The following is a 13,836-nucleotide window of genomic DNA, read 5'->3' as shown; positions in this document are numbered from 1 at the left end:
ATCTTGCACCTCCTTGGTTAAATTTATTACTAGATTTTTTATGCCATTGTGAATAAGACTGTTTTCTTAATTTATAGTTCATTATTAATGTATAGAAATGCAACAGATTTTTGTGTATTGATTTTGTATCAGTTTATTCTAACAGTTTGGGTAGAGTCTTTAGATCTACAATATCATGTTATCTTCAAATAGTAACAGTTTTACTTCTTTCCTGTATGGATGCCCTTTATTTCTTTTTCTTGCTAATGCTCTAGACTAGGACTTGTAATACTATGTTAAATAAAAGTGGTGAGAGTGGGGGGCACCTGGATGGTTCAGTCTGTTAAGCATCTGACTTTGGCTCAGGTCATGATCTTGCGGTCCGTGAGTTTGAGCCCCATGTCGGGCTCTGTGCTGACAGCTCAGACCCTGGAGCCTTCTTCGGATTCTGTGTCTCCCTCTCTCTCTGACCCTCCCCCATTCATGCTCTGTCTGTCTCAAAAAACAAAAACAAAAAAAGCACAAAAAAACGTTACAAGTGGTGAGAGTGGGCATCCTTCTTTTGTTCCCGATCTTAGAGGAAAAGCTTTCAGCCTTTCACCATTGAGTATGATGTTTGCTGTTGTCTTATCATATATGGCCTTTATGATGTTGAGGTACACTTCCTCTTTATTTACTTGTTGAAATTTGTCATAAGTGAATGTTGAATTTTGTCGGATGCTTTTTTCTGCATCTACTGAAATGATCATATGGTTTTATAGTTCATTTTTTAATGTATATCACATTGGTTTGTGGATGTTGAACCATCCTTGCATCTCCAAGATAAATCCCACTTGATTATGTATATGATCCTTTTATTGTACTTCAATTCAGTTTGCTAAGATTTTGCTGAGGATTTTTACATCTTTATTCATCAGAGATATTCGCCTTTTCTTGTGATATCCTCGTCTGGTTTTTGTACTAGGATTATGCTGGACTCACTAAATGAATTTACAAGTATTCCCTCCTCTTCTATTTTTACATAGAGTTGAGAAGGATTGGTATTCATTCATCTTTAAATATTTGGTAGAATCTACCAGTGAAGCTATCTGGTCCTGGACTTGTGTTTGTTGAGAGAGTTTTGATTACTGATTCAATCAGAGTAATAGGTCTGTTCAGATTTTCTATTTCTTTGTGATTCAGTCTTGGTATGTTGTATGTTTTTAGGAATTTATCTATATCTTCTAGGTTGTCCAATTTGTTGGTGTATAATTATGCATGGCAGTCTCATGTTCTCTTGATTTCTGTGGTATCAGTTGTAATAGCCTATTTCATTTCTGATATAGAGTCCTCTCTTTTTTCTTAGACTAACTAAAGGTTAGTCAGTTTTGCTTATCTTTCTTTTCAAAAAACAAGCTCTTAGTTTCATTGGTATTTTCTATTCTTTTAGTTTCTATTTCATTTATTTCAACCCTGATCTTTGTTATTTCCTTGCTCCTCCTAACTTCGGGCTTCATTTGTTCTTTCTTTAGTTCCATGAGGCATAAAGTTAAGTTGTTTGAGATTTTTCTTATTTCTTGATGTAGGCATTTATTACTATGAACTTTCCTCTTTGAACTGCTTTTCCTGCATCCCGTAAGCTTTAGTATGTTGTATTTCCATTTCATTTCTCTCAGGGTATGTGTTTCTCTTTTGATTTATTCTTTAATTCATTGGTTGTTCAGTAGCATGATATTTCATCTCCACAAATCTGTGAATTTTTCAGTTTTGTTCATGTTTCTAGATTCTATCACTGTGGTCAGAAAACATGCTTGATATGATTTTAATCTTCTGCCTTTTGTTAATGCTTATTTTGTGAACTAACATATTATCTGTCCTGAAGAATATTCCACATGTGCTTGAGAAGAACATGTACTCTGTTGCTTTTGGATGGACCGTTCTGTGTCTGTTAAACACACACTCATACACTCATATGCTTTGAAGCTCTTATGTGATAAATCTGACAACTAGGATATTATGGGGTCTGTTTCTATGAATTTTTTTTCTTTAATTTTGGGTCACATTTGTTTTTTCACATGTTTAATGATTTATTATATGCTTAATATTTTGAATGATGCCTTGTGGGGAGTCTGGATTATGCTGTCTTCCTTTAAAGAGCATTGACTTTTATTTTGGCAGGCAGCTAAATTACTGACAGATGCTTTTTAGTCTGTGAGGCTTACTATAACTCTTTCGTTGTGGATTGGTTTCAATTCTGAAATTAGTCTTTGTGCATGGCCCTTAGTCTGATGTGAGTTCCTTAGTCCAACGATTTAGAAGTTTGGGGTTGCCTTAGCATCTGAGGTGCTAAGAAAGTTCTCTCCATCCTAGCTGGGTTGGAACCTCAGTTCCTCTATCACTGCACAACATGTGTTATCCACCTGCAGTTCTCAAGCAGTCGTACCCTGATAGGCGTCATGGAGTTTCCTGTGTTTGTGCCTCCCAACCCATAATCATGGACTCACAGAGTCTTATAAGGTCATAGGTCTTATATACCTTTGAGATCCTCTCTATTTGTAGATTCTTATTGGCCTGTATCCTTCTTCATGAATTCTAGATGCCAAGTTTTTATCTCTGTCTCCTTAGCTCAAAAAAGAGTAGCACTTTGCTTGACCCTCACCTCCCTGAACTCTTAGGTAGACCCTACAATCACTCTGAATTTCTGCCTGACAACACTTTCCTCCTAATTTTTCTTTAGTGAAGTATCACAATCCTGGATTGCCTCTTGTTCTGTGCCAGAGAACTGTTTCTTCATATACTTTTTTTTCTGGATTTATATTCGTGTTAGTCGTGAGGACAACTCCAAAGCAGTTATTCTGTTATAGTCTGAAGTAGATGGTCCCACCAGCCAGGAGAAGTGTTTTGTAACTAACTTTATATGGAAGCCTATTCTAGGACTGATGATACTGTCTTCCAAAGATTCAGTTGATTTTGAAAACTAACCTCCAAGTCATTATGTTGCACTGTATCTATGAGTTTAAGAACACCCTACTAGGAAGCAGAAATGCTCTCTCATTTCTACAATAATATGCAACAATTCAGTTGAAACAGCATAGCTCTTTCAAACTTACCCGTTTGTTACCTTTAAAAAAAATTTTTTAAGTAAGCTCTATGCCCAACGTCAGAACCCGTAGACCCTGAGACCAAGAGTCCCACACTTTGCCAACTGAGCCAGCCAGACACCCCTAAGTTTGTCATTTTGATGGGAAGATGAAGGGCTTTCAAGAATATGGCCACTCAAGTAGAGTTTTGAAGACCTCATTTTCAGTGGCATCAGCACCTTGAGACAATACTGAAATCCATTGGTCAACAGTGCACTCTAGGGAGCTCCCTTAGTTTTCTGAAAAGCAAGTGCTGGTGTCAGGCTACAAAGTTTGGAGTCTGTTAACAGTGCTTTGGACTGCCATTACATGATTTAAAACCTGTTAGGGTTGGTCATTAGTTTGTTCTGTGACATGGAGTAAATAAATCACTTCTGTGTCTCAGTCTCCTCATCTATAAAACAAAAGGATTTCAAGCTCCATGACCTTCATCATAATCCAGTTTATCTGTTTCTTTTTATATCAGGGCACAACCATATTAACATCTCTGACTTCTGTCCTGCATGATGACAAAGAGTTTCCCAACCCAGATCAGTTTGATCCTGGCCACTTCCTGGATGAAAGTGGCAACTTTAAGAAGAGTGACTACTTCCTGGCTTTTTCAGCAGGTAAGCAAGCTTCATTTTTATGTATGCATCAGGGGTCAGTGAGATGAGGAAGGCTTTGCATGGAGGCTATTCTGGACTGAACAAATTGTCATTTGTATGAGGCTAAAGGCATCACTCCCAAAGCCTAGGTTATTTCTCGTTCAATTGGAGTCTGCCCTCACCAAGTTTGGCACCAGGACCCACCACTGAGATGCCTATAAAGGGGCAGGAGCAGAGGGTAATGGAAAATTGAGTATCTTCCTTTAATTTGTCAGTGGCCTGGGAAGAAACAGGTAGCATACTCAAAAAGGCTAATTAAAGAGAATGTAACGATGAGACAATTTTCAGAGGGTGGGTAGGATTAAGGTAAATAACAAGATAGTATAAAGTACTCAGAGACTAGCATAAGCAGGAAGAGGTTACTATCCTAAGTTGGAAAGGATGAGGGAAGGAGGGCATTACTGGGATCTAAATAGACCTTTAGGAAAGAAAGGGTGGATGCCTCAACGGGAGATGTGTCTATAGTAAAGCGATACAACCACTGCCTGAACTATAGCCTGACAGGGTAGGATTGAGGGAATAAATACTCTGACTTTCTCAATGTCCAATGCTCTGAATTTATTCAGAACTCAGAAGGGAACTAACATCTCAGCTTATGCATCTATAGAAATCACCTTCCTGAGGCACCTGGGTGGTGCAGTTGGTTAAGCGTCTGACTTCAGCTCAGGTCACGATCTCTCGGTCCGTGAGTTCGAGCCCCGCGTCGGGCTCTGGGCTGATGGCTCAGAGCCTGGAGCCTGTTTCCGATTCTGTGTCTCCCTCTCTCTCTGCCCCTCCCCCATTCATGCTCTGTCTCTCTCTGTCTCAAAAATAAATAAATGTTAAAAAAAATAAAAAGAAAAAAAAAGAAATCTCCTTCCTGAACACAGAGTAGGCATAAAAGACAAACACAAAATAGAGCTGGAAGGCAGGAGAAATGGAAAATATTCAGCACACTCCAAAGGAGAAACAGGAGGAAGACAGGAGGGTAACAGGCCTTTCCTGTAGAAGTAATTGAAACAGAGACAAAAATAGGAGATTTGCTCCTGATTGAATATCTAAGAAAAACAAGTATCAAGCAACCCTTGCTATCGTGGTCCCAGGATTATGTGCAACTCCCGGCGATTATCTCAAAGCAAGATGCTGCTATACTACTCCTTACCTTTCTTCCTATATTTTGAGCCCATTACTGCGTAATGAGACTCCTTGAGATTTATATTCAAGTCACAGGGCTTGCAGACCTGCTTTTGCCCTGACACTGTGGGTGTCATTACAAGATCTGAGGCCTTACCTTAAGAACTTATGTTCCAGTATGTGAGATAGGTGAATAATTATAATTTCATCTGAAATGTGCTGTTTTAGAAGCATTAACTAGTGTTATGGAAAACAGATAAAGAAGGGAGTTATATGCTCTGAGCACATCAAAGAACTTTGCATAAAAGAAATGATATCTGAGCTGGATCTAGAATGATGTAGAAAATATGAGCAGGCAGAGTAGAATGGAGGGCTATTTCCGCTGGAGGAATGACTAGACTCTAGACAGCATTTGAAATTGCCAGTCTGGGGATTAGTGATTAGTTAGTATGTTTGTGGCTGATTTGTAATATTTCTTTTTTTCCTACCCTCTTAGTTCAGGATAACATAAATACCTTATTTTGCCTGATCATCTTTGGAATTTTAAGGTCTGTGTGGATTCTCTGCACACGTGAAATTGAATTTGGTTTTCTTCTGTTTATTTGTCTCATGTCAATTTGATTCTTAGTGCAGCTAAGAGGACCTTGAGGGACAGGAAATTCTTGCTCCCCAACAGACAATTCGTGTGTCAGCAGGACACCTTAACTCACTGGACCCTGCTCTCCCCACACACTATGATAGCCAAAAGTCCCTGAGGACAGCTGGCACAAGGTAAGATTTTTTAGCATGTCAGTCTCTGAGAATCTCTATCTACAGAGTCTGATGGAGCAAGAATGATAAGAGTCCTTTTTCTCTCTTTCCAAATTTAGATTAACGGGAGAAAATACTTGTAGGGCTGGTTCCTTGGGCTTAGGGACTGACTCTTGTTGAGTTTTGTAGGATACTCTTCGGTACTGATCTATTTCCCCCCAGTGATGGTCTTTGTTCTCCTTAGTGTCTTTTATGTCACTTGTCCTACAAACTTTGCCCTATGTTAATGGGTACATGAAGTCAAAGCTGTTGCTAACAGACTTCTTGGAAGTCAAAGCTGCAAAACTGGTGGACATGGGTTGAACACTTAAAAGAAGTTAGAACTAAGGCTCCTGGCTGGCTTGGTCAGTGGAGTGTGTGACTTTTGATCTCAAGGTTGTGGGTTTGAGACCCATGGTGGGTGTGGATTTTGCTTAAAAAATAAATTTTTTTAAAAAAGAGAGAATTCCAAGCAGGCTCCTCACTGTCAGCACAGACCCTGATGCAGGGCTCGAACTCACAAACCCACCGTGAGATCATGACCTGAGCCAAAAGCAGATGCTCAACCAACTGAGCCACCCAGGTGCTCCAAAAAATAAAATATATTTTTTAAAAATCTGTTCGAGCACTCACCACTTCAAGAAGTCTCCTGTGATAGGATAAGTTGGTCACAGAACAGGTTGGATTGATAACAGATCACCTGCCAGCCTCAAGAAAAAGGCACCCTGTGAAACAACACACAATCCCCAACCCTGTGGCACATCCTTCAAGTATTAGTGTGGCTCCAAGCTACCCAACACTTAGCTAAAGCTGTTAAAGTGCACATATACAGGATAGGATTTTTCCTTTTGTCTTGTTCTTTGTCCTAAGAGCTTGACTTTGTGACCAGTGAGAATATTCTCTTTGGTCTCCACCATCTGGAGGATGCACTTAACAGGGTGTACCTTGGTGGCCAAATAGAATGGGGCTCCAAGTCTTTCTCTGGCCATGACAGTTCTCAAGAGGTCTCAACCCATAGGAACCTTTGTCATCTCAACCTTTGTTTCCTGTTTGTGCCAGGAAGACCCATTACAGGAGTGCCTGCCTGGTGTCACAGATTAGCAGGTCTGTGACGGAGGTACCTCACTTTCACAGTGAACTATAATACCAGTATTTTTTAGATTGGCAAATTTGTGAATACATTTTGTAACTTAGAAACATGTACTTCATCATAGTACAGTCTTTCAGTAAAGAACAAACCAGGTTTACTCACAGACCCAAATTTATCTTTAGTTTCTCTGTAATAAGACAAAAATAGAGGGACGCCCGGGTGGCTCAGTCAGTAAAGTGACTGGCTCTTGATTTTGGCTCAGGTCGTGATCTCATGGTTCATGGGATCAAGCCCTGCATTGGGCTCTGCACTGACATTGCAGAGCCTGCTTGGGATGCTCTCTCTCTTTGTCCCTCCCCTGCTCACATTGACTTTCTCTCTCTCAAAATAAATCAACAAATTTTTAAAAAAAGAAACAAAAACAGATAAACCTATGTTCGGTACTTAAAGTTTCATTATTTTATCTTATTTGGAAATGATCTAGATATTCAATGAATTTAACTTAACATTTAACTTAGCCAAACTTTAAAACTTCAGGTTACTGAAGATTTTGGTAGCCCTTTAAAAGTTTACCTACAAACCATTTAATCTTATTTCTATCTATTTATTTTTATTATTTTTTAAATAAAAAGTTTACCTGCAAACTATTTTATCTATCTATTTATTTTTATTATTTTTTGGGAGAGCACAAGTAGGGGAGGGGCAGAGGATCTGAAGCGGGGTCTGTGCTGACAAACTGACAGCAGTGAGCCCAATGTTGGGCTCGAACTCATGAACTGTGAGATCATGACCTGAAGTGAGACGCTCAACTGACTGAGCCACCAGGCACCCCTACATCTATTTACTTGTTCTGAACTGTTATGCTGAGACTAGCCACAAAATTTTATAAGGTATTAGACAAAGTCAACCATTATTTTAAGTTTCTTTTTCCTGACAAATTTTGTAAGCTATAATATGGACTTATTTGACTTTCAGTAAACATAGGCAGAATAAAAGTTTTATATTTAATCCTGATAACTCTAAAGACATGGCTATTTTAATTAAACCAACAATTTTTTTTTGAGAGAGAGAGAGAGTGCATGCGAGCAGGGGAGAGGGAGAGAGAGAATCCATGCTGAGCATAGAGCCCAATGTAGAGCCTGATCCCATGACCCTGTGGATCATGACCTAAGCTGAAATCAAGAGTCAGAGTCTCAACCGAGTCACCCAGGTACTCTAAACCAACAACTTTAAATTAGCTTTAATATTGAATATTTTCAGGGCACCTGGGTGACTTGGTGGGTTAAGCATCCAACTTTGGCTCAGGTCATGATCTCACAGCTTGTGAGTTTGAGCCTCACATCAGGCTCTGTGCTGACAGCTCAAAGCCTGGAGTCTGCTTCACATTCTGTGTCTCCCTCTCTCTCTGCCCCTCCCCTGTTCATGCTCTGTCTCTGTCTGTCTCAGAAATGAATAAACATTAAAAAATTTAATATTGAATATTTTCTGAGATCACATAAACTTGAAAAATATTTAGGTTAGTTTCTATCTTCCTGAGTTTTAGAATGCCCAATCCTTACAAGTACTTGTCTTCAAGCCAACTAAATGGAGCTCTTTTACGAATTTATTTTTTTTAATGTTTATTTTTTCATTTTGAGAGAGAGAGAGAGAGAGAGAGAGAGAGAATCCCAAGCAGACTCCAAGCTCATCATGGAGCCCAATGTGGGGCTCGATCTCATGACTGAGATCATGACCTGAGTCAATATCAAGAGTCTGATACTGGGGCTCCTGGGTGGCTCAGTCAGTTGAGCATAAGCTCTTGATCTCAGCTCAGGTCATGATCTCATGGTTTGTGGGGACAAGCCCTGAATTGGGCTCTGCACTGACAGCATAGAGCCTGCTTAGATTCTCTTGCCCCCCGCCCCTGCCCCTCCTCCATGCTCTCTCTCTCTCAAAATAAATAAACTTTAAAAAAGAAAAAAAGTCAAATAACTAACTGAGCTACTCAGGTGCCCCTGAAGTTTGTATTTAAAAGAAAGGCTTTTACATCCTAGAGATGATAAATGTAGAAAATTTACATCACAAAGGCACAGAGAAAAGTATCCAAGTTTTTTCCAAGTCTGAACACAAGAGGCATTTTAGCAGTTTGTACTTGGAAAGGCCTCTTCCCCTACCACTGTCACCCTACCCCACCTTTTGCTTTTTTTTCAGTCTCAGGTGATTGTGGGCTGTGTTCAAAGACATTAAATTTATAATTTCAAGGGACAGAGAAGGTAAAAAAAAAATTTTTTTTTAGAGTTTCAGTGTAATTACTATTTAAAATTTAATTATTCTTTTAAGTCCTAAACAATATTGTTCCAAATTGTAATCTTCTGTAGTATCTGTAAACATTTTGAGAGAAATAGACCAGGTTTGGGGATTGGTAAAGAGAGGTAAGCTTTGACTTGTTTCTAGAGTTGCATCTCTGGTTTTGTAGAGCTTTGAAAGAGAGTTGTTTCTAATTCCTCAAAGGACTGGATTACAGCCTGAATATCACGGGATTGGCCCTTTTTTTTTTTTTTTTAACTAAATTTGCTTTTTTATATCAGGCAGATTTTTTATTAAAATGGGAATCAAAAGATTCATGCCTTTCTAAAGTCTGTGTGAAGCATTTTAACAAAAGCCTTCTTTCTGGTTGCACAATTTAATCTGGGCTTCTAACAGTCCCTGAATATTGGCCTTTCCCTGATCATTTATAGGAGGGCCTATGAGAAATTTTGGTCATGTTTCCTCTCTGAAGAGAGGGTTGTGACTAGTGATTAATCTTTTTTATTTCTCTCTAAATTTGCTAGGATCCTTTGAAAGTAGAGGTTAAAAGGGCTTGATAATTTAAAAGCTTTGCAGCTGTCTAGGGGACACAAATTCTTTTGCCTTGGGGGTCTAGGATACACTAGCCAAGTACATTGCCTAGGAATGCCTGAAGCTGTCATAAACTAATTACAGTGCCCTGGAAGGTAGAAGCAAAGTCAGCCTTATTGCTTTTGTTAAATTCCTTTCCTGGCTTTCAGCAATTACATGAGCAGCCTGTAGAATTTGAACGTAGAGATGAAGTTGGAGTGCTCTCTGTAAATCCTTATAGGGAAAGGGAAGTTAAAATAGGCATTTTAGGGAGAATTTATGTTGTATGTGGACCTTTATTTTAAGTCTAGTTCCTCTTCTTTCATCTTATCAAGGGAATCCCTGAGGCTAGCCATTCAACTAAGTTTAAAATGTTTTTCTTCTTTTTTCAAACATTAACTAATTTAAAGGATCTGTCGTCGGGCCATTGATGAGTAGGATCTCTTATGAGCAACTCAAACCAATAAGCCTTTTAATGCCTTAACCAAAGATACAAGAGGTGTCCAGAGAAAGGGCATAGATGACACAGCCCTCATGATCCAAAAGTTTACTCCCATAATTAATCTAAGAAAGCAGAGGCCTTCATTGCTGGTCTCCAACAAAATCTTGAGATGCTTCCAGTCAAAGACAATAATCCGTGACACTAGGCATGTGCTCCTATAATGGCAGTTTCCAGCACTAACAAGAAATGAAGGTTGAGAATATAAAGGCTCCTATGGGCTGGGACTTCTCATGGCAAACACCCTTGAGAGCTGGCATGGCCAGACAGAAAGAGAGAGAGACTCATATCCCTCTTCCTTTCAATTGGACATTAAGGTGCACCCAGATAGGTGTATCTCCTCCAGATGGTGGAGACCAAAGAGCATATTATCACTGCTCACAAAGCCAAGCTCTTAGGAGCTTGTTCTATGAACAAGACAAAGGGAAAAACCCTATCTGGTTTTTCTTTCAGCTAAATCTTGGGTGTCTTGGAGCCACACTCATTCCTAAGAGGAATGTGCCACAGAGTTGGGGATTGTGTGTTGTTTTCAAGTGTACCTCATTACACAGCTGTTTCCATGAGTTTGGCAGGTGGCCAAGTGTTAATCTAACCTGTTCTGTGACCAATTTATCCTATCACAGGAACCTTCTTAAGGTGGCAAGTGCTCTAACAGCTTTTAAGTGTTCGACCCGCACCCACCAGTTTTGCAGCTTTGGTTTCCAAGATGTCCTTTAAACAGCAGCAGGCTTATAGGGCCTATGCCTGCTTTCTGCCCTATGCTAATTCCTTATTATGACAACATAAAAGAAACAAGGAAAACAAAGACTATCTCTGGTTAATCTATTTCCTCCAAAAGAGTGCTCTACCAAATTTACCAAGAGTTGCTAAGCCCAAGGACCTAGTTACACAAGTATTTTCTCCTGCTAATCTGAATTTAGAAAGAGAGAATGACTCTCACCGTTCTTGCTCTATCAGACTCCTCAGATTCCAGGATACTGACATGGTAGGAAATCTTACCTTCTGTCGGCTCTAGGTCAGATATCCCAAGGATCTCCCAGCCACAGCTATGTTTGTGACAAGCAGCATCCAGTGTGTTAAAGTGTACTACCAACTAGGCCAGGTGTCCAGGATGAAAAATTTTCCTCTGCCTTTCAAGGTCCTTCCCAGCTAGACTAAAAAGTGAAATTGACATGAGACAGATTAAGAGGAGAAAATCAAATTTAGTTTCATAGATATGGGGAATCCACAGACATGAAATTTCTTTTTTTTTTTTTTTAATTTTTTTTCAACATTTATTTATTTTTGGGACAGAGAGAGACAGAGCATGAACGGGGGAGGGGCAGAGAGAGAGGGAGACACAGAATCGGAAACAGGCTCCAGGCTCTGAGCCATCAGCCCAGAGCCTGACGCAGGGCTTGAACTCACGGACCGTGAGATCGTGACCTGGTTGAAGTCGGACGCTCAACCGACTGCGCCACCCAGGCGCCCCCAGACATGAAATTTCAAATACAGTCAGGCAACATGAGGTTTCTATGACGTCCTGAGCTAAGGAGAGGGGAAGTGGTCTGGGGATTCACAGGGAAGGAACACCGTTAGCGGGAAGGTGAGAGAGATGTTTCAAAAACAAAGGTCTCCCTGTTACGCAGAGAAGTTTCTTAGGTAAAGAAGAATCTCTGTTAATTGCTCTCTTGTTGGTATAAGCTGGAAGTTGAGGGAGAGGTAAGGAGCTTTTCTTGAATCTGCTGGGTTTTGATTGCTTTTAACTAAAAATAATTTTTATGCCAAAGTGGCCCATCTTGCCCTTTACACATGCCCACAGAAACGTACTGAGGAAATGAAGGTAACCAGGTTTCAGTGTAGACAAAAGAAGGCATAGGTTAGTCTATTAATATATTTATTTTCTTCCCTGTGTGCTAACTCAGAAAAAAAATTAAATGAGTATTTAATTTATGTGTCATTTTTAGGAAAGAGAGTTTGTATTGGAGAAGGCCTGGCCCGCATGGAGCTGTTTTTACTACTGACCAACATTTTACAGCATTTTACGTTGAAATCTGTGGTTGATCCAAAGGACCTTGAAACTGCCCCAATTGTCAGTGGGGTGGGTGCTGCACCGCCCGTATATAAGCTGTGCTTCATTCCAGTCTGAAGAAAGGTCAGGCCTCATGTGAACAAGCCAGATGCTTTCTGTCCTGTGTGTTAGCTGTATGACATTCCTGACCCTGTCTCTTCTAATTTTCCTCATCCTTTCAGATTCAGTTCAGATTTCCCCACATGGAACAAAAACTCACTTTCCAATAAAATTCTTTTTGTAATTGTGAGATCTTAAGCTGTATCTCATCTGCAGTGTATACCAAATGTAAGAGACTTCAAATGTCATATTGAATATTAAAAATTATCCTGAGTTAAAAAAGTTTTTTAAATATATAAAATTTGCTCGTCTCTTACTCCAGTTAGCTCTCCAGGGGAATAATCTCTTGATAGTTTGGCATGTACAATTTGTTTTTTTCCCAATAATTATTAAAAAATAACTTGGGGGGGGGGCACCTGGGTGGCTTAGTTGGTTAAGCATCCCACTTGATTTCAGCTTAAGCCATGATCTTGCAGTCATGAGATCGAGCTCCATGTCGGGCTCTGTGCTGAGCTTGGAGCCTGCTTGGGATTCTCTCTCTCTGCCCCTTGCCTGTTTGTGCTCAATCTCTCTCAAAATAAAATTAAAAAAAAAATCGTGTGTGATGCATGTTTGTGTATACATGTATGTATAAATATATACATGCAGGGAGAAAACAGAAGATCATTCTAGCCAGAGGCAATAACATGAGATAAAACTTGAATTTGCTGCTCTGTCCAAGGATGCCCTTCCTGTTTTCCCCTACTGGTTAAACACACAAATGGAGACACACACATACACAGACATAGTAAGGCAAAGAATAGGGCAAGGTGATGTGTATGTATGGTTATATTTGAATACACATATCAGAAATATGGGTTTTTATGTATGTGTGTATACACATATATTTATAATATACCTATGATTTGCTGGTGACATATTTTTACAAGTCATATAAAAAAAATACCCTGTTGTATGGCTATAATTTTTAAAATTATCTCCTTATTCAAGGGTATTTATTTTTGAATTTTTGTTGATATAAAAATGCTGCTATATGTGTCTTTCATTATTCAGGAATAAATGTGAAGTGGCTGCACATACATGTGCACTTTTATTTTTCATACATACTGAAGCATAAGACAAAAATTATGTGTCTGTTTACTTTTCTATCATGAGTATATAATCAAAACACTATTTGACCAAATCCTTGTATAATATTGAGGATTGAATTCTTTGGTAGATTTAGTAATTTTTAACTAAAACTTCATAGATTTTCAAGTAGGAAATCCTATCACCTGTAAATATTTCATTGCAATGACCAGGAATTTCCAGAAATAAATAACATCTATATATCTAGGTCTTGGTCTCTCTGTCTCTCTTTCTGACTTACCACACACACACGTGCATATAAATTTGTCAGCATGGGAAAAAGATGAAAGCTGTGAGGATTTGTGGGGACAAGATAACAGAGGGCTTGGGAAATCTGATACTTGTATGATTTTATTCTTGAGGTGATTTCTGATTTGAAATCAGGTGCTGAGAAGCTGAAAGGCTAACTATAAAATATTTAAGAGCCTTAGAATCTGAAAAGAATTTTTGCAGATTCTCCGGAGTAGAAGAAAAAGAATAGAGATCAGAGCTGGCCAAGTAAGAAG

The 13,836-nt window shown here is 39.2% G+C and overlaps 2 protein-coding genes across 3 annotated transcripts in view; one reads left to right on the top strand and one right to left on the bottom strand.

Annotated features, from left to right (window-relative positions):
• LOC125148038 (cytochrome P450 2C21-like) overlaps window positions 1–12,643 on the top strand; it is a 29,598-nt gene extending 16,955 nt beyond the window's left edge. The window contains 2 exon segments of the mRNA XM_047825687.1: window positions 3,565–3,706; window positions 12,039–12,643. Of these exon segments, the coding sequence (XP_047681643.1) occupies window positions 3,565–3,706; window positions 12,039–12,220 (324 nt within the window). The 3' untranslated portion in view covers window positions 12,221–12,643.
• LOC125148039 (cytochrome P450 2C41-like) overlaps window positions 1–13,836 on the bottom strand; it is a 75,379-nt gene that overhangs the window by 11,168 nt on the left and 50,375 nt on the right. The gene's annotated exons all lie outside the window — the stretch shown is intronic.

This window comes from Prionailurus viverrinus, chromosome D2 (genome assembly GCF_022837055.1).
Source record: "Prionailurus viverrinus isolate Anna chromosome D2, UM_Priviv_1.0, whole genome shotgun sequence".
NCBI lineage: Eukaryota > Metazoa > Chordata > Mammalia > Carnivora > Felidae > Prionailurus > Prionailurus viverrinus.
This window is presented reverse-complemented; position numbering and strand designations above follow the sequence as displayed.